Source organism: Scyliorhinus canicula, chromosome 16 (genome assembly GCF_902713615.1).
Source record: "Scyliorhinus canicula chromosome 16, sScyCan1.1, whole genome shotgun sequence".
NCBI classification, from domain to species: Eukaryota; Metazoa; Chordata; class Chondrichthyes; order Carcharhiniformes; family Scyliorhinidae; genus Scyliorhinus; species Scyliorhinus canicula.
Genome location: NC_052161.1, coordinates 117,090,720 through 117,110,382, shown reverse-complemented (window position 1 = coordinate 117,110,382; position 19,663 = coordinate 117,090,720). Strand labels below are relative to the sequence as shown.

Genomic DNA, 19,663 nt, shown 5'->3' with positions numbered 1-19,663 from the left:
GTGCCGAGGAAGCAACTATCCTGGAATATTTTGTTTCTGAGGAGGGAAAGCAGCATTTGCAATGGCCCGATTTTAGCGCTCAGACTGAGTGCTAGAAGGCCATTTTTTAAAAACAATATAAATGGGAAATGCTGAAGACTTAATGCAGTTCATTGCGCCTGTGCACAGCACATCTGTATGAGCAGCAAAAGAGTCCACTATTGCATTGAATCGCACGGCCAGATTTTATGGCTGCAAAAAAAAAATGCTTAAGTCTCATTTCGATAAAGGAGCTGAAGTTCTCGCTGACTGGAGGCGTTAGAGTGGGTCTCTGTGTTCCACAGTTTTGCATCCATAACCACGTTTGTTGTGCTGTGAGACTGGAAGATGCTGCAGAGTGAGAGCTTTGAGACTCGGGAGAACCGGAATGTACTAATGGGCTTAGAAAAGGATCCTTCCCGGATATTGATGGATACATATGGAAGTGTTCAGAATGGGGGTTACCGTTCTAATGTTTATGTAAGTTACCTTGTTTATTCTGCTGCCAATTATAATTCCGCCGGTTTCTCAGCCTTGCAGACACATCTTGTAACGGCACAATTTTAGCACTGAAAAAGGTTACTTTAAATAAAAAAAACCCCCAGCTAATTAACTGTATGTTTGTGCAATTGATTTCAGTGCAATAACTTTGATCCCCACAGAGGACAGATAGCAGATCCCCACCAGTGCTGCTGTTTCGGTGATGTGTTGAGAGGAAGGACATTTAAAATCTTAATTTTCTTTTTTTTTTAAATCCAGTTTATTACATATGATGCTCTCTTGAGATTTTGTTATGTTCGAAAAAATTATATTCTATTTTTTTTTAATTGCAGTTAATTATCAGCCCCCCCCCCCCCCCCCCCCCCCCCGACTCCCTTGAATTAAATTCATCAACTTTACGTTGCCAGCAAATTTCCACTATTGCCTCCAAAACCTGGTTCTCCCTCTTTGACTTCTGTCAGCATCTCTGACTGACTGACACAAGGTAGCAGTGAACCTGCCCCGGACATCAATATACATCTTGGAGAGATCTTTCAACCCGATCCTCAATCACGAGACGCTCGGGGCCCTCTAGCTATGGGCTGTTGCTCTGGTAGGCCTCTGGCCAGGAAGATGTGCCAGATTCAAGCCCCACTCCAGGGACGTGAGCACAAATTCTAGGGCTGACACTCGCAGTGCTATATCAAGGCAGCGTTGCAGTGTTGGAGGTGCCGTCTCTCAGCTGAAACATGAAACCAAGGCCTTCTCAGGTGAGCGTCAAAGATCCCACAGCACTGTTTTGAAGAGCAATGGGAGTTTCCCCTCCTAATGTTCTGGCTCGTTTTTATGGCTCGTTTTTATGCCGCATCAAAAATCAGCAAAAACAGATTATCTGGATGTTATCACATTGTTATTTGGGGAACTTGCTATGTGCAAAATGCTACCCTGTCCCCCTACCTTACAACATTGATTATGCTGCTGAAGCATTTCATTGGTGGTAGAGTGCTTTGGGTTTCTGAAGTTGTGGAAGATATCTATATGTAGGAATATATATATATATATATATATCTGGGGCTGGTTTAGCACACTGGGCTAAATCGCTGGCTTTTAAAGCAGACCAAGCAGGCCAGCAGCACGGTTCAATTCCCGTACCAGCCTCCCCGAACAGGCGTCAGAATGGGACGACTAGGCGCTTTTCACAGTAACTTCATTGAAGCCTACTTGTGACAATAAGCAATTTCATTTCATTTCATTTATATATATATATATATTCTATAGGCACTTGTTGGGACACAGTAAAGTCCCACAGGGTACCAACACACACACCCTGCTCCATACCCTAGTCAAATGGCCACAAATTTTGAGTGTTTAGCCGGAGAATGTTACAGCTGAGTCCAGTCGTGTCTTTAGGCAACATTATTTTCCAGCCTGTGGCATTATTTAGCAATCAGGGTCAGGCATGTGAGCTTGTTTCTCCTCCCCCACTCCCCTGTAAACCCTGGTCAATAAGGCGAATGGCATGGCTTCCATTACATTAGTTAACCACACAGATCTTCCTGGAGTGAGTTCTATTGTAAAACCTGATTTTAAAAAAAAAATCTTTTTATTGGCATTTTCAAAATTTATAAATAGTTATGTACATTGTTGGCCATGTTTATTTACTGTATTATACAGAAAGGTTTGTCTTGTCCTTCCCTAAATTTACCCTATTTACATTCTGCTGCCCTCTGGCTTGGCGTGTGGTCCCTCCCAGTCCCCCCCTTTCGCTCCCCTTCCTCTCCCCGCCTTTCTTTTCTTCCCCATCGACTTCGGCTGTGTTTCACCTGTGATTGGGGGGGGGGGCTGCCCCCCCCCCCCACCCCCACCCCACCCCCCCCACCCCCCCCCCCCCACCCCACCCCCCCCCCACCCCACCCCCCCCCTCCCCCCCTCCCACCCAAGTTGTTCCTTTTTGTGTCTTTCTCCCCCCCCCCCCCCCGCGTTGCATGTTCCAATGGTCCCCACCCCGTCTTTATTTTTCTTTTTCCTCTCCCTTTTCTTTCTATCTTTCCCTTCTCTCCATCTTACTCGTTGTTGCTGGCCTCGAAAAGATTCTGGAACAGGCTGACAAACTGCCCCCATGCATTTAGGAAGCCTTCCTCCAACTTTCGGGTGGCGTACTTAATCTTCTCCAGTTGGAGAAATTCTGTAAGGTCAGCAAGCCAGTCTGCAGTTGTGGGTGGTGCTGTCGATCGCCAACTGAGCAGGAGTCTCCGGCGTGCGATTAGGCAAGCGAAAGCTAGGGCGTTGGCCTTCTTTCTGCATGTGTAGCTCTGGCCGCTCTGATACCCCGAAGATTGCCACTGTTGGACATGTCTTCACCCTCACCCCCACAACCTTTGACATTGCCTCAGAGAAGGCTGTCCAGAACCCAGCAAGTTTGGGACAAGCCCAGAACATGTGGGCCTGCTTAGCTGGGCCCCACCTCCGGGAAGAACCTGCTCATTTGGGTTCTGGTCAGCTGTGCTCTGTGCACCACTTTGAGCTGCATGAGGCTAAGCCTTGCGCAGGAGGAGGTGGAGTTGGTCCTGCTCAGCTTCGCTCTGGAGTCCCCACCCCACTTCTGTCCCCAGTTCGTCCTCCCATTTCCACCTGGTCTCATTCAGTGGTGTTCGGGCTCTGTCCATACATAGTCCCCCTTCTTTACTGTCTGTGTTTATCAGGTCCTCTAATAGTGTAGTTTCCGGGGCTCCGGGGTATCCGACTGTCTCTTTGCGGAGGATGTGCTTTATTTGCAGGTGCCTCATTTCCTGTCCTGTTGGCAGTTCCCACTCCTCCATACGTTCATCCAGTGTCGCTAGTCTGTGCCCTACGTAGAAGTCCCTAACTGTCTGTGCCCCTGTCCCGTCTCCATTTCCTAAAGGTAGTGTCTAGCATGGCTGGGGGGAATTTGTGATTGCCGCAGATGAGAGCTATGGGCGACATCCTAGTCAGCCCAAAGTGCTGTCTGAATTGGGCCCAAGGTTTCAGTGTGGCCGCTACCACTGGGCTTGATGTGTATTTTGCCGAGGGGGATGGGAGTGTTGCTGTAGCCACGGCCCAGAGGGTCGTTCCCTTGCAGGCCTCCTCCATCTGGAGCCACTCTGAGTTGGGTTTGTTTACCTATCCCCTCAGTAAAATCTGATTCAATTGCTTTAGACTGTGGAAAAAGTTCAAAAACTGTGATTCAATCCAAAGGGTTCAAAAGGGAACTGGTTCAGTTCCTATCAGGCATCGGAGATCACAGCATACAAAAGATAGGTGGACTGTGAAGTAAAATAAATGATTATGCAATATAAATTGTGGTCAATGCGGTTTCCTGCACTAGTCTTGGTCATCTAAGTATCTTCTAGAAGTAGTTTTCAGATTTTTGTCCCCCCCATTTATTTCCAAATTTGGATTTTTACAGGGGACTACAGATCTGCTAGTGTGTCGGAGGGTATTGTGAATCATGGTGTCTAAGGCATTGTGACTATGTGGCATACTCGTGGACCCCATCCATCAGCCCTCTATGTTTGTATGTTCCTTTTAAGCTAGAGCATCCGGGAGCTTGGTTCGTGTGTGACGGAGGCACCTGACTTGTCTGTATAGTCTGTCTCTATGTATTTAAACCAGTGCTATTAAATCAGAAGCCACAATAGTTTAGTTGCGGTGGGTTTGGGATGCATTTGTAAAGTGGGTATATTAGGTGCTGATAAGTATTGCCTTTTGCGATTTTAATGATTAATATCTGTGTTCACTGACCATGCCATTGGTAATGTCTGTATTCACTGCTTAGTGTAGAAGTTTGCTCAGTAAGACGTCTTACAACACCAGGTTAAAGTCCAACAGGTTTGATTCAAACACGAGCTTTCGGAGCACTGCTCCTTCCTCAGCTGCGCTCCGAAAGCTCGTGTTTGAATCAAACCTGTTGGACTTTAACCTGGTGTTGTAAGACTTCTTACTGTGCTCACCCCAGTCCAACGCCGGCATCTCCACATCATAGAAGTTTGCTGATCAATGCTGGTGTTTTCTGTTTAAACACCTCTGCTTGCTGGTTTTTACTCACGTTCATTGGTTAATGACATTCTTGCTCGTTAATTCCTTTACTTGCTGCCTAATACCTATATCTGCTGGTTAATGTCAGCCGTCATTAGTTAATTTCTATGCTTACTGTCTGTGTTCACTGGTTAATTGCCAGCATTCATTGATTAATGCAACCTCTCTACTCTCACTGGTTGATATCTGTATTTCCTGGATCAAGCCCATATTTGTTGCTGTGTTAAGTAATTAACCCCATCTCTGCTGTTATGTTGTAGGGGGACGAGGGTGATGATGACTTGTATGTTAATTCCAACAGTGGATACAACCCTGACTGCAGAGGGAACTATTTCAGCAATGGGACAACAAAAATTGGTGAGAAGTAATTTCTGTTGTGAAACAGAAATGTTCTGTCCTGTTCTATGTCATATCGGCCATCTCAATTTCTCTGTCCCTTTTATCCACTCGTACCTGTTTCCCTCTGAACTTGCGGCACTGCGTTCTCTTGGGTCCAACCCTGACCTTGTGATCAATCCTGTGGACAAGGGTGATGATGCCGCTGTTGTCTGGCGTACTGACCTCTACCTCATAGTGGCTGAGCGCCAATTCTCAGACACCTTCCCCAGACCATGACCCCACCACCAAGCATCAATCCATTGTTTCCAGGACCGTCACTGACTTCATCGCCTCTGGAGATCTTCCCTCCACAGCTTCATAGTCCCCAGTCCCGCACAGTCCGCTTCTGCCTCCTTTCCAAAATCCACAAACTGGGCTGCCGAGGTAGACCCATCGTATCAGCCTGTTCCGGCCCCACAAACCCCTGTTTTGACTCCACATTTCTCTCCTTGTCCTGGTTGTTCCCACCTACGTTTGTAATTCCTTTGATGCCCACGGTCATGTCAACAATTTCTAGTTCCCTGGTCCTAACTTCCTCCTCTTCTCTCTGGATGTCCAAACCCTGTGCAGCTCCATCCTCCATTTGGATGTCTGAAGACTCTCCATTCTTCCTTGAGCACAGGCGCAAACAATCCCTGTCCACCACCATTCTCCACTGCCTGGCTGGACTTGTTCTATCACTCAACAATTTATCCTTTAACTTGTCTCACTTCCTGCAAATAAAAGGTGTGTCTATGGGCACCCGCATGGTCCCCAAATATGTCTGATATTTTGAGGGATATGTGAAACACTCCTTTTTCCAGTCAGTCTCAGGCCCCCTCCAGTAACTCCTTCTTCATAACATCAATGACTATATTGGTACTGTTTCATTCTCTTGTTCACTATTATTCATTAAAAGCCCACCAACTCCCTTAGCTACCTCGACTACAGCTTCTCAAACCCTGCTCCCTGTAAAGACCCCACCCATTCTCCCAGTTTCTCCTCTTCGGTTGCATTTATTCTGACAGTGCCACCATCGGACATTACACTTCTGGCATGTCTCTGCCTTTTTACTTAACTGAGGTTTTCCATTGTTGATTCATACGTTTCACTTACTGCCCCCGTCATCACGTCTTTCATTGGCCTTTTCGCTTCCTAGTTCTCTAAGTTTTTGAATGATCATAATGGAAACAGAAACATGTTGGTTGAACCCCAGACATATTGCATATTGGGGCCGTATGCTGCACTCTCAAGTCAGTGCCCATGATTGAAACAAAGTGATTTGCTACTTATTTTTCAGAAAAAGAGCTCTCTGCGACCAGTAGGGTGTGCTGATACACAGTTGGTTACATCAGGGAGATTCATTTTCTTGTCCGTTGTGGAAGAGCCGAGAAAAATAGTGGACAAGGAGGAGAACTGCAAAAATTCATCACACATTTAAAAAAGCAATTTTGCACTTATCGCCACATCATAGAAACATCTCAAAATGTATCACATACAATGGGTTATTAGGCAGTGCAGTAGCTGCAGTAATACAGATGAGGTCATCTCTTTAGTTGGACAAGAAGAACGGTTCAGAATAAAAATCATATAGCAATGTCATTGACTTCCTTACCTTTGCCTAAACTGCACTGTCTCCGTGGCAGAGTTAATGGTGCTTTTAATTCTGGAGGGTGTGCATTGACGTTTAATCTGTGATCTGAGCACATAAACTAGCCTGACATTGTCATGTTGTATTCTAACCCAACCTGACACTCCCGTGTCCTATTATAACTCAGCCTGACACTCCCACGTCGTACTGTAATCCAGTCTGACACTCCCATGTCATAGTGTAACCCAGCCTGACACTCCCATATCATACTGTAACCCAGCCTGACACTCCCATATCATACTGTAACCCAGCCTGACACTCCCATGTCATAGTGTAACCCAGCCTGACACTCCCATATCATACTGTAACCCAGCCTGACACTCCCATATCATACTGTAATCCAGCCTGACACTCCCATATCATACTGTAACCCAGCCTGACACTCCCATATCATACTGTAATCCAGCCTGACACTCCCATATCATACTGTAACCCAGCCTGACACTCCCATATCGTACTGTAACCCAGCCTGACACTCCCATGTCATAGTGTAACCCAGTCTGACACTCCCATATCATACTGTAATCCAGCCTGACACTCCCATATCATACTGTAACCCAGCCTGACACTCCCATATCATACTGTAATCCAGCCTGACACTCCCATATCATACTGTAATCCAGCCTGACACTCCCATATCATACTGTAACCCAGCCTGACACTCCCATATCATACTGTAACCCAGTCTGACACTCCCATGTCATACTGTAACCCAGCCTGACACTCCCATATCATACTGTAACCCAGCCTGACACTCCCATATCATACTGTAATCCAGCCTGACACTCCCATATCATACTGTAATCCAGCCTGACACTCCCATATCATACTGTAATCCAGCCTGACACTCCCATATCATACTGTAATCCAGCCTGACACTCCCATATCATACTGTAATCCAGCCTGACACTCCCATATCATACTGTAATCCAGCCTGACACTCCCATAGTCATACTGTAATCCAGCCTGACACTCCCATATCATACTGTAACCCAGCCTGACACTCCCATATCATACTGTAATCCAGCCTGACACTCCCATGTCATACTGTAACCCAGCCTGACACTCCCATGTCATACTGTAATCCAGCCTGACACTCCCATATCATACTGTAATCCAGCCTGACACTCCCATATCATACTGTAATCCAGCCTGACACTCCCATATCATACTGTAATCCAGCCTGACACTCCCATATCATACTGTAATCCAGCCTGACATTCCCATATCATACTGTAATCCAGCCTGACACTCCCATGTCATACTGTAACCCAGCCTGACACTCCCATATCATACTGTAACCCAGTCTGACACTCCCATATCATACTGTAATCCAGTCTGACACTCCCATATCATACTGTAATCCAGTCTGACATTCCCATATCATACTGTAATCCAGCCTGACACTCCCATGTCATACTGTAACCCAGCCTGACACTCCCATATCATACTGTAACCCAGCCTGACACTCCCATATCATACTGTAATCCAGTCTGACACTCCCATATCATACTGTAATCCAGCCTGACACTCCCATATCATACTGTAATCCAGCCTGACACTCCCATGTCATACTGTAATCCAGCCTGACACTCCCATGTCATACTGTAATCCAGCCTGACACTCCCATGTCGTACAGTAACCCAGCCTGACACTCCCATATCATACTGTAATCCAGCCTGACATTCCCATATGATACTGTAAACCAGCCTGACACTCCCATGTCATACTGTAATCCAGCCTGACACTCCCATGTCATACTGTAATCCAGCCTGACACTCCCATGTCGTACAGTAACCCAGCCTGACATTCCCATATCATACAGTAACCCAGCCTGACACTCCCATATCATACTGTAATCCAGCCTGACACTCCCATGTCATACTGTAACCCAGCCCGACACTCCCATATCATACTGTAATCCAACCCGACACTCCCATATCATACTGTAATCCAGCCTGACACTCCCATATCATACTGTAACCCAGCCTGACACTCCCATATCATACTGTAATCCAGCCTGACACTCCCATATCATACAGTAATCCAGCCTGACACTCCCATATCATACAGTAATCCAGCCTGACACTCCCATGTCATACTGTAATCCAGCCCGACACTCCCATATCATACTGTAACCCAGTCTGACACTCCCATGTCATACTGTAATCCAGCCCGACACTCCCATATCATACTGTAATCCAGCCTGACACTCCCATATCATACTGTAATCCAGCCTGACACTCCCATATCATACTGTAATCCAGCCTGACACTCCCATATCATACTGTAACCCAGCCTGACACTCCCATATCATACTGTAACCCAGTCTGACACTCTCATGTCGTACTGTAATCCAGCCTGGCACTCCCATGTCGTACTGTAATCCAGCCTGACACTCCCATATCATACTGTAACCCAGCCTGACACTCCCATATCATACTGTAATCCAGTCTGACACTCTCATGTCATACTGTAACCCAGCCTGACACTCCCATATCATACTGTAATCCAGCCTGACACTCCCATATCATACTGTAATCCAGCCTGACACTCCCATATCATACTGTAACCCAGCCTGACACTCCCATATCATACTGTAATCCAGTCTGACACTCTCATGTCATACTGTAACCCAGCCTGACACTCCCATATCATACTGTAATCCAGTCTGACACTCTCATGTCATACTGTAACCCAGCCTGACACTCCCATGTCATACTGTAACCCAGCCTGACACTCCCATGTCATAGTGTAACCCAGTCTGACATTCCCATATCATAGTGTAACCCAGCCTGGCACTCCCATATCATACTGTAATCCAGCCTGACACTCCCATATCATACTGTAATCCAGCCTGACACTCCCATATCATACTGTAACCCAGCCTGACACTCCCATATCATACTGTAACCCAGTCTGACACTCCCATGTCATACTGTAACCCAGCCTGACACTCCCATATCATACTGTAACCCAGCCTGACACTCCCATATCATACTGTAATCCAGCCTGACACTCCCATATCATTCTGTAATCCAGCCTGACACTCCCATATCATACTGTAATCCAGCCTGACACTCCCATATCATACTGTAATCCAGCCTGACACTCCCATATCATACTGTAATCCAGCCTGACACTCCCATATCATACTGTAATCCAGCCTGACACTCCCATGTCATACTGTAATCCAGCCTGACACTCCCATGTCATACTGTAACCCAGCCTGACACTCCCATGTCATAGTGTAACCCAGCCTGACACTCCCATATCATACTGTAATCCAGCCTGACACTCCCATATCATACTGTAATCCAGCCTGACACTCCCATATCATACTGTAATCCAGCCTGACACTCCCATATCATACTGTAATCCAGCCTGACACTCCCATATCATACTGTAATCCAGCCTGACACTCCCATATCATACTGTAATCCAGCCTGACACTCCCATGTCATACTGTAATCCAGCCTGACACTCCCATGTCATACTGTAACCCAGCCTGACACTCCCATGTCATACTGTAACCCAGCCTGACACTCCCATGTCATAGTGTAACCCAGTCTGACATTCCCATATCATAGTGTAACCCAGCCTGGCACTCCCATGTCGTACTGTAATCCAGTCTGACACTCCCATATCATACTGTAATCCAGCCTGACACTCCCATATCATCCTGTAACCCAGTCTGACACTCCCATGTCATAGTGTAATCCAGGCAGACACTCCCATGTTGTATTATAATCCAGCCTGACACTCCCATGTTGTACTATAACCCAGTCTAACACTCCCATGTTGTATTGTAATCCAGCCTGACACTCCCATGTTGTATTATAATCCAGCCTGACACTCCCATGTTGTATTGTGATCCAGCCTGACACCCCCATGTTGTATTGTGATCCAGCCTGACACCCCCATGTTGTATTGTGATCCAGCCTGACACTCCCATGTTGTATTGTGATCCAGCCTGACACTCCCATGTTGTATTGTGATCCAGCCTGACACCCCCATGTTGTATTATAATCCAGCCTGACACTCCCATGTTGTATTGTGATACAGCCTATTGTAGAAATCCCTAAACCCTTTATTCACCCCTGCTCAATCTCCAACCAATCCCCCCCCCCCGGCGATTCTCCGGCCCGTGATGGGCCGAAGTCCCGCTGCTGTAATGCACCTCCCGCCGGCGTGAATCAAACCACCTCCCTTACCAGCGGGACTGGCGGCGTGGGCGGGCTCCGGGGTCCTGGGGAGGGCGCGGGCCGATCTGGCCACGGGGGGTGCCCCCACGGTGGCCTGGCCCACAATCGGATCCCACCAATCCGCGGGCGGGCCTGTGCCGTGTGGGCACTCTTTTCCTTCCGCGTCGGCCATAGCCTCCGCGATGGCGAAAGTGACCCCCTCCCCTGCACTTGCGCAGGGATGATGTCAGCAGCCGCTGACACTCCGGCGCATGCGTAGACTTCCGCTGGCCGGATATCCGCACCTTTGGGGCGGCCCGACGCCGGAGTGGTTCACGCCACTCCATCCCACCGGGATCCCCTGCCCTACTGGGTAGGGGAGAATCCAGCCCCAGATTCCCATCTCTGTCATTTTCTTTCCCTATCTTCCTGGCTGCCTCCCTCTTTCTAAGCTGCTGTGCAAGCATTCTGCTGGCCTTCTCTCCATGCTCATAGATCGCCCCCCCCCTCGCCTTTCTCAGCTGCTCCACCGCCCTCCCTGTGGTTAGCAAGCCGAACTCCACCTGTAGCCTCCGCCGTTACTTTAAAAGCCCTGCCTCTGGGGTCTCCGCACACCTCCTATCAATCTGTAATATCTCCTTAACCAGTCGGTCCGTCTCTGCCCTGTTCACCTCCTTATCAGATCGTATCGAGATCAGCTCCCCTCTGACCACCGCCTTCAGTGCTTCCCAGACCATCGCTGCTTAAATTTTCCCCCGTGTCGTTGACCTGCAGGTAGTTCTGAATACATTTCCTCAGCCACTCGCACACCCCTTCGTCAGCCAAAAGTCCCACATCTAACCTCCAGTGTGGGCGTTGGCTACTGTCTTTACTAACCTGCAGGTCAACCCAGTGCAGAGCATGGTCTGAGATTGTGATCGCAGAGTATCCTGTGTTCCCCACCCCTGCCAGTAAGGCCCTGCTCGAAATGAAGAAATTGATCCAGGAGTACACTTTATGCACGTGTGAGTAGAAGGAGAACTTCTTCACCCTCGGCTGTCCAAATCTCTATGGATTCACCCCCCATATCTGCTCCATGAACCCTTTTAGTTCCTTTGCCATTGCTGGCACCCTGCCCGTTTTCGAGCTTGACCGGTCCAAGCCAGGGTCAATAACCGTGTCGAAGTCCCCTCCCATGACCAACCTGTGCGACTCCAGGTCCAGTATCTTCCGCAGCATCCTCTTTATAAACTCCACATCATCCCAATTTGCCGCATGCACATTTACTAGTACCATCTGCACCCCATCCAGTTTCCCACTGACCATAATGTACCCACCTCCCACATCCAAAACTATTCTTCCCGCCTCAAACACCACCTGCTTATTGATCAGGATCGCGACCCCCCTAGTCTTTGAATCCAGTCCCGAGTGAAAAACCTGACTGACCCAGCCTTTCCTCAAACTAATCTGGTCAGTTACCCTAAAATGCGTCTCCTGCAACATTACCACGTCCGCCTTCAGTCCCCTAAGATGCACAAACACATGTGCCCTCTTGACCGGCCCATTTAACCCTCGAACATTCCAGGTGATCAGCCTAGTTGGGGGGCTCATTGGGCCCCCCCCCCCCACTTCGCCGATTAGCCATCCCCTTTTTTTGACCCGCCTCCAGCCCATGCTCCGCGCCTCCACCGGCCTGCCCCCAAGCAGCCTCCGTCCCCAACCTCCTCTCTGTACCCTGGCCCAAGTCCCTCCCTCGTCAGCAGAACATCTCCCCCTCCCCTAGTAACAACACTGTAACCCAACCCCTTTGATAAACCAAACATATGCACAAGCATTACAAACAGCTCCCACAAAACGAAAAACGAGAAACTTTTTTGTTTAAAGAAAAAGAAAAAAAACATGAACGTTGCAGCAAAGTTCAAAAGTTCTCAGTCCACCACCAGTCCTTTCCTTTTCACGAAGTCCAGCGCGTCCTCAGGCGACTCGAAATGAAAGTGCTGTTCCTCGTACGTGACCCACAGACGGGCCGGATATAACAGTCCGAACTTCACCTTTTTCTCAAAAAGGATCGACCTAATCTGGTTGAAGCCTGCTCTTCTCCTGGCCATCTCCACACTTGGGTCTTGGTAGACCCGCAGGATACTGTGTTGTTACTCGTGTCTTAATAAAGCTCGTAGTCTCAAATGTGGAGAAGATGCTTTATTGTGAGTTCGTTCTCTCTTCAGAGCTGTTTCCTAAGGTTACCTTCAGTGTTCCTAGCTGGTATGTGTGGGTGTCTGTCCTGCTCCAAGTTCTGCCCTCTGTGAAGTGTGTCCTCACTTCCTGTCCCCGTCTATTTATATGGCTCTCCCGTACCCCCTCTAGTGTTTGCTCAGTTGTATTGCATCTAGTTAACTTGTGATCACCACATCCCCCTTTTTCTCTTTACATATTTTCTGTACATCGTTAAAGAAAATTGTACATCCTGTCCCGGTGTATTTATAGCTCTCCCTCTGGTGTTTGCTCAGTTGTTTTGTATCTAGTAAATCTACGATCACCACATCCCCCTTTTTCTCTTTACATATTTGCTGTACATCGTTAAAGAAAATTATAGAAAACAGTTACTTATGATATGCGTATCTATACAGGTGATGGTGCTATTGCATACTGTACAAAGCCAATGTAGTTATATGTCCAATCTCAATAAAACATTTATGAGTCCAAACTTGATGAATTTGTTCAGAGCTTTTTTTTTCTTTTTGTTGTTGATGACGTGGTGATATTGATATTGCAAGTCCGCTGTGAATGTTGTTGGTGTTCCTTGTTATTTTAAGTACCCAATGCATCATCCCGAGGTGTTTGCATGGTCACCTCACTGATGTTGACTGGCATGGCCTTTTTTCTGTGCTTGTGGTGTTGATTTATTGTCTCATCCGCCTTGGATGCCGGTGTGCTTGCTCGTTCTGGAGCAGACGTGAGTTTGTGCGATTCGTTGTCATCCCATGACATGTTTGTAGTCTTGTCATCGTTTTGCAGTGAGCTGTGGCATTGTCCTTCATGTGCCGAGTAGTACCATTGTGTACAAGTCGTTGTTTCATTGCTGTTGTCTCTGTCGTTCCTGTTTTTGTTGTTTTCGTTGCCGTACTTGTTGCTGTTTTTGTCGTTTCTGTCTTTGGTGTTGGCACTGTCGTTGTTCCTGACTTTGTTGTTGTCGTTGCCGTTCGTGTTGCTGTTTTTGTCGTTTCTGTCTTTGGTGTTGTCGCTATCTTTGTTCCTGACTTTGTTGTTTTCGTTGCCGTTCTTGTTGTCTCTGTGGTACTTGCTATTGTTGTTGGTCTTGTCGCGCTTCATGTTGCTTTTGTTCTTGCTGTTGTTTGTCCCGTTTCTGCTGTGCTTCTTTTGACTTTTGTTTTTCTTGTTATACTCTATGAGTGTCCCGAGTGGATAATTTGAGTCATTTAGCATTTCGTCTCGAGAGTGGTGCGAATGATCTGATGTTGCATCGGTGCAGGTGACCTCAATCATTTGTGGAGAATTGGATTCCTCATCTTTGCTTTCTTGGTGCTCCTCTTCCGGAGTCAAATTCTTCTCGATTTCATTTGACGCGGTGTCTCTGGATTCTTGGCGCTCCTCTTCTGGAGTCAAAACCTCCATGATTACAATTGACGTGATGTCTCCGGACTCTTGGTGCTCCGCTTCTGGAGTTGAAATCTTCATGATTTCCGTTGATGTTGTCTCACTGGACTCCAGGTGCTCCTCTTCTGGAGTCAAAATCTGCATGGTTTCTTTTGGCTTGGTCTCTCTGGACTCCAGGTGCTCCTCTTCTGGAGTCAAAATCTGCATGTTTTCTTTCGGCATTGTCTCTCTGGACTGTTGGGTGGCCCGACTCTGTGCTTCTGTACAGACAAGCTGAGAACTGTCAGTCTCGCTGTGATCCTGTACGTCGAGTGCGATCACCTTGTTACTGTTCTCGCTCTGTGCGTCGGTACAGACAAGCTGAGAACTGTCAGTCTCGCTGTGATCCTGTACGTCGAGTGTGATCATCTTGTCACTGTCTTCGCATGCAGTGGGTAGAGGTGCATTGTCTTCTTCTTGTTCATGTGAGCTTGTTAGACTGTCATAGTCTGCTTGCGGTTGCTCAGATACAGCGGGTTTACCTGCATGGTCTTGTTCATGCATGGTGTTCGCCAGGGAGTGTTTGCTTGCATCCCTTTTGGAGTCTTTCATTACTTGCACTGTGGAGCCTGTCATCGCTCGCTCTGTGGAGTCTTCCTGTGCTCTCTGTGTGGCGTCGTCTTCGTCTAGGGTATTGCTGTCATCCACTGTATCGACGAGCTGCCATGGCATCATGGTGTTGGATTCATCTACCATGAGTAGAGTCGTGTTGAGCTTTGCAACGGTGTCGCTGATGCTGTGATCAGCATGTCCAAATAACTCCTCCATGTCTGAGTAGTATTCTTTGACACCCATTTCATCTTCGTTGGCTTCTTCTACCACGAGTTGATTCGTGTTGAACTTTGCGACCGTGTCGCTGATGCTGTGATAAGCATATCCGACTGACTCAGCTGTGTCTGAGTAGTATTCTCCGAAAACCAAATCATCCTGGTTGGATTCATCTACCACGAGTTGATTCGTGTTGAACTTTGCGACCGTGTCGCTGATGCTGTGAGAAGCATATCCGACTGACTCAGCTGTGTCTGAGTAGTATTCTTTGAAAAACAAATCATCTTTTGTTGTTTCGGAATTCTTTTTGTTCTCTTCACTTTGGGTGGTGCAGACTGCTTTTTTCAGGGTGTTGTGCAAGTTGTTTTTTACTGTTGGTGTAAGTTCAGGCGTTTTTCTGTGTTCTGAGGCAAGAAAATTTGTGTTTACCACTTTAAGTGTCTTGTTTTCAATTTTCGGGCATTTCCCTTTTAAGTGGGCGTGGTCGGGATGATCAGACGTCATGACGTCACGCGTAGGAATGAATTGCGCATGCGCAAATCGGCTTTCCTTCCCTGTGCGGTTCTGTGTCCATTGCGCATGCGCGGCTTGCGCATGCGCATGACGATCCGCGACCAAGACTTTTTCTGACTGCGCATGCGCGGCTTGCGCATGCGCATCACGATCGGCACCGCGATCTTTTTTAAACTGCGCATGCGCGGCTTCCGGTTCCGGCGCATGCGCAGACGCCATTTGTAGTTCTTTGCTTACCGGAGACTGCAAAATGTGCTCCAACGCCATTTTTTGGCGTTTTTCGCGGATTTCAGCGATTTTTCTTTCCCACCAGGACCGGTCCTCCAAAATTCGTAAGTAATCTTCTCTTCCCGATTTGGACAGGGTTTCAGCGTTTTGTCTTTGTGAGAAATTCTTGTTATTTCTTCTTTTTGATCTGTACTTTTTATTCGCGATTTCTTGTTCTTTTCGTGATTTTTTAAGTTTGGCATCACTCAGTCTCTGTGCAGTTTGGACTCTGAGCATGTCTTGCTGTTCAAATTTCTCACAGTACTCTTCAAATTTGTTTAGTAACGTTTGTGAGCTGTTTCTGTCTTCACCTTTTGAGTATTTAAATCCATTATACACTTTCCTATTTACAGGCCCTGCGGTGAGAATTGCTATTTTAATGTTGTCTGAGGCTTCTTGTATTCCATTAGCTACGAGATGAAAATCAAACATTTGTTTAAACCTTTTCCAGACATTTCTTACATTGCCAGTCAGGTCCAGCTGTTCTGGGTATTCAAGCCACATCCTCGAATTAGCGATGTCTTCCCAAGTCAAATGTCCAGTAGGAGATTTCCATGCCATTTTGAGCTTTCTGTATCTGCCACTGAGTTGTCCTGTAGTAAGCGTCTGAAGCCACTCCTGGGTACCATGTGTTGTTACTCGTGTCTTAATAAAGCTCGTAGTCTCAAATGTGGAGAAGATGCTTTATTGTGAGTTCGTTCTCTCTTCAGAGCTGTTTCCTAAGGTTACCTTCAGTGTTCCTAGCTGGTATGTGTGGGTGTCTGTCCTGCTCCAAGTTCTGCCCTCTGTGAAGTGTGTCCTCACTTCCTGTCCCCGTCTATTTACATGGCTCTCCCGTGCCCCCTCTAGTGTTTGCTCAGTTGTATTGCATCTAGTTAACTTGTGATCACCACAGATACTATTGTCCCACTTACGGCTCTGTGTCTGCTTGGCCCACTGTGGAATGCACTCCTCATCCAAGTACCTGTGGAATCTCACCACCGTTGCCCGGGGGGGTCGCCCATTCGCGGCTTCCTCGCAAGTGCTCTGTGAGCCCTGTCCACCTCTAAGGGTCGGGAGAATGCCCCATCCCCCAGCAGCTTCTCAAACATTTCTGCTATATATGCCCCAGCAGCCGCTCCTTCGGACCCCTCCGGGAGCCCAACGATTCTCGAGTTCTGCCGGCAGGGCCTATTCTCTAGGTCCTCCTCATTCTCCAGGAGCTTCTTCTGCTGATCTCTCAGCATCCCCACCTCCAACTCCACCGCAGCTTAATGTTCCTCTTGCTCAGCCAGCGCCTTCTCTACCTTCTGGATAGCCTGATCTTGGGCGTCCAATCTAAGCTCCAGCCGCTCAATCGACTCTTTTATCAGGTCCAAGCAGTCCCGTGTCTGCTTAGCAAAGCCTTCCTGAATAACTTGCATCAGCTGCTCCATTGATCGCTGTGTCGCGAAGCCAGAGGTCGGGTCCTCCGCCATGCTGTCTCCTGCTGCAGCTTCAGCCCAAGCCTTCTCTGTCTTTCTGTTTCTGCCTTTACGAGCACTTCTAGTCCTTCTCTCCATGCACCGATGTGAGAATTCAGTACACAATTGCCTCTGTCATCAGTTTTACAGTCCAAGTCCGGTAGGAAATCGGGGGAAAAGGTTCAAAAGTCCGACCCGAGCGGGGGCCACCAAATGTGCGACTTACTCCTTCATAGCTGCCACCGGAAGTCCTCTGACACTCGCATGTTGTACTGTAACCCAGCCTGGCACTCCCATGTCGTACTATAATCCAACCCGACACTCCCATGTCGTACTATAATCCAGCCCGACACTCCCATGTTGTACTATAATCCAGCCCGACACTCCCATGTCGTACTATAATCCAGCCCGACACTCCCATGTCGTACTATAAACCAGCCCGACACTCCCATGTCGTACTATAATCCAGCCTGACACTCCCATGTCGTACTATAATCCAGCCCGACACTCCCATGTCGTACTGTAATCCAGCCCGACACTCCCATGTTGTACTGTAACCCAGCCTGGCACTCCCATGTTGTACTAAAGTACTGCCTGACACGCCAGTTTGCGCACTGATGCTTGATTGATGGTCTGTATTTGTCAGTGGGCAAACAGCGCACCCTTAATGCGTCTCTCACTATGATTTTCTTCATTTCAGATTTTGTGCTGATTTGGGAGGTCAAAAAGAAAAAGCCCAAAAAGCAGAAGGTGAGGTGCACATATCAGGAGATGGAAAAAGAAGAGAAAGACATGGCAAAAATGAACATGTTCAACAAATACGAGAAATGGAGGAACAAATTTGTGAAGAATTTGCAGAATGCGGGGCTCCTGATGGAGAAGGTGAGGGGCTGGTTCAGCACAGTGGGCTAAACAGCTGGCTTGTAATGCAGAACAAGACCAACAGCATGGGTTCAATTCCCGTACCAGCCTCCCCGAACAGGCGCTGGAATGTGGTGACTAGGGGCTTTTCACAGTAATTTACTTGAAGCCTATTTGTGACAATAAGCGATTATTATTATTATTATTATTATTATTAATTTCCAACCAGCAGTAACAGTCTGTTCCCACAGGAGTAAATGGTGTCAGGGGATTAGCTACTATATTACAGTGCTGTGTTCTTCAGTCCAAGGAGCCAGTCCAAGTCACTTTCCAATTTCAAACAGCCAAAGGAATACCTCTTGATTTAAAAAAAAATCTGTTCCCCCCTCCCCTCAAAAAAAAACACCAGCAGAAGTAGCTAATCTCTCATTGGGAAGGAAGCAAACTTATCTCAGCACGGATTCAGCAGGATAGGGAATGCAACCCCACTGGGAGGAGAAGGTAAATATCACGTGACCGCTACCAGAGCTCTCTGAAATAAGGTTGAGAATCTAGTTCAAAAGATACCATTGGGCAGCATGGTAGCATGGTGGTTAGCATCAATGCTTCACAGCTCCAGGGTCCCAGGTTCGATCCCCGGCTGGATCACTGTCTGTGTGGAGTCTGCACGTCCTCCCTGTGTGCGCGTGGGTTTCCTCCGGGTGCTCCGGTTTCCTCCCACAGTCCAAAGATGTGCGGGTTAGGTGGATTGGCCATGCTAAATTGCCCATAGTGTCCTAATAGCAAGGTTAAGGGGGGGAGTTGTTGGGTTACGGGTAAAAGGTGGATACGTGGATTTAGGTAGGGTGATCATGGCTCGGCACAACATCGAGGGCCGAAGGGCCTGTTCTGTGCTGTACTGTTCTATGTTCTATGTTCTACCTTAACGGACTCAGTACCTTGCGCTAAATAAAATTGTTCACGCTTACTATTTGGTGCACTTGGGTTTCTTTTTTAAAGATGTACATAGGTCGTTTATATGGAGCATGTGTGAGATAAAATGTCCCCGTGGAGTCATCTGGTGGGTGCTTGAGTGCATCTCTCAACCAAAACCCCAGTCTTTTCTGCAGTGACATGGCGACAGGTTATTGGGTAAACTCAAGGATTGCCCAGTCTCAGTGGGGAGAAGTGCTGAAAGAGTGATGGGCTGGGAAAATGGTCACAACTTTGACCTTCCAATTCCCCTTTCTAACACTCCCCTTGAGAAGGCAAGTAAGCAGAGACCAGGGGCTGGATTCTCCGATTTTGGGGGGATGGCTGGAGAGTCCGTGGCGTTTTATGTGGGAAAAATTGGCGTCGCCCCAGCTCCGATCCTCCGACCGGTTAGAGGCTAGCAGTCGCGCCAGCCCTCGCCGAAGCCCCTCTGGCCAGCAGCACGGCTCCTGCCCACCTGT

General features: G+C 47.8%; 1 protein-coding gene across 3 annotated transcripts in view; it reads left to right on the top strand.

The window, feature by feature from the left end:
* ano11 (anoctamin 11) overlaps positions 1 to 19,663 on the top strand; it is a 69,893-nt gene continuing 50,230 nt past the window's right edge. Inside the window, exons 1-3 of one of the 3 annotated variants that reach the window (XM_038773129.1) lie at positions 1 to 498; positions 4,815 to 4,911; positions 18,070 to 18,251. In XM_038773129.1, coding sequence (XP_038629057.1) covers positions 367 to 498; positions 4,815 to 4,911; positions 18,070 to 18,251 — 411 coding nt within the window. In that variant the 5' untranslated portion in view covers positions 1 to 366. Of the gene's footprint in view, positions 499 to 957; positions 1,269 to 4,814; positions 4,912 to 18,069; positions 18,252 to 19,663 lie in introns of those variants that run through there. The other 2 variants (XM_038773130.1, XM_038773131.1) reach the window with 2 other exon arrangements.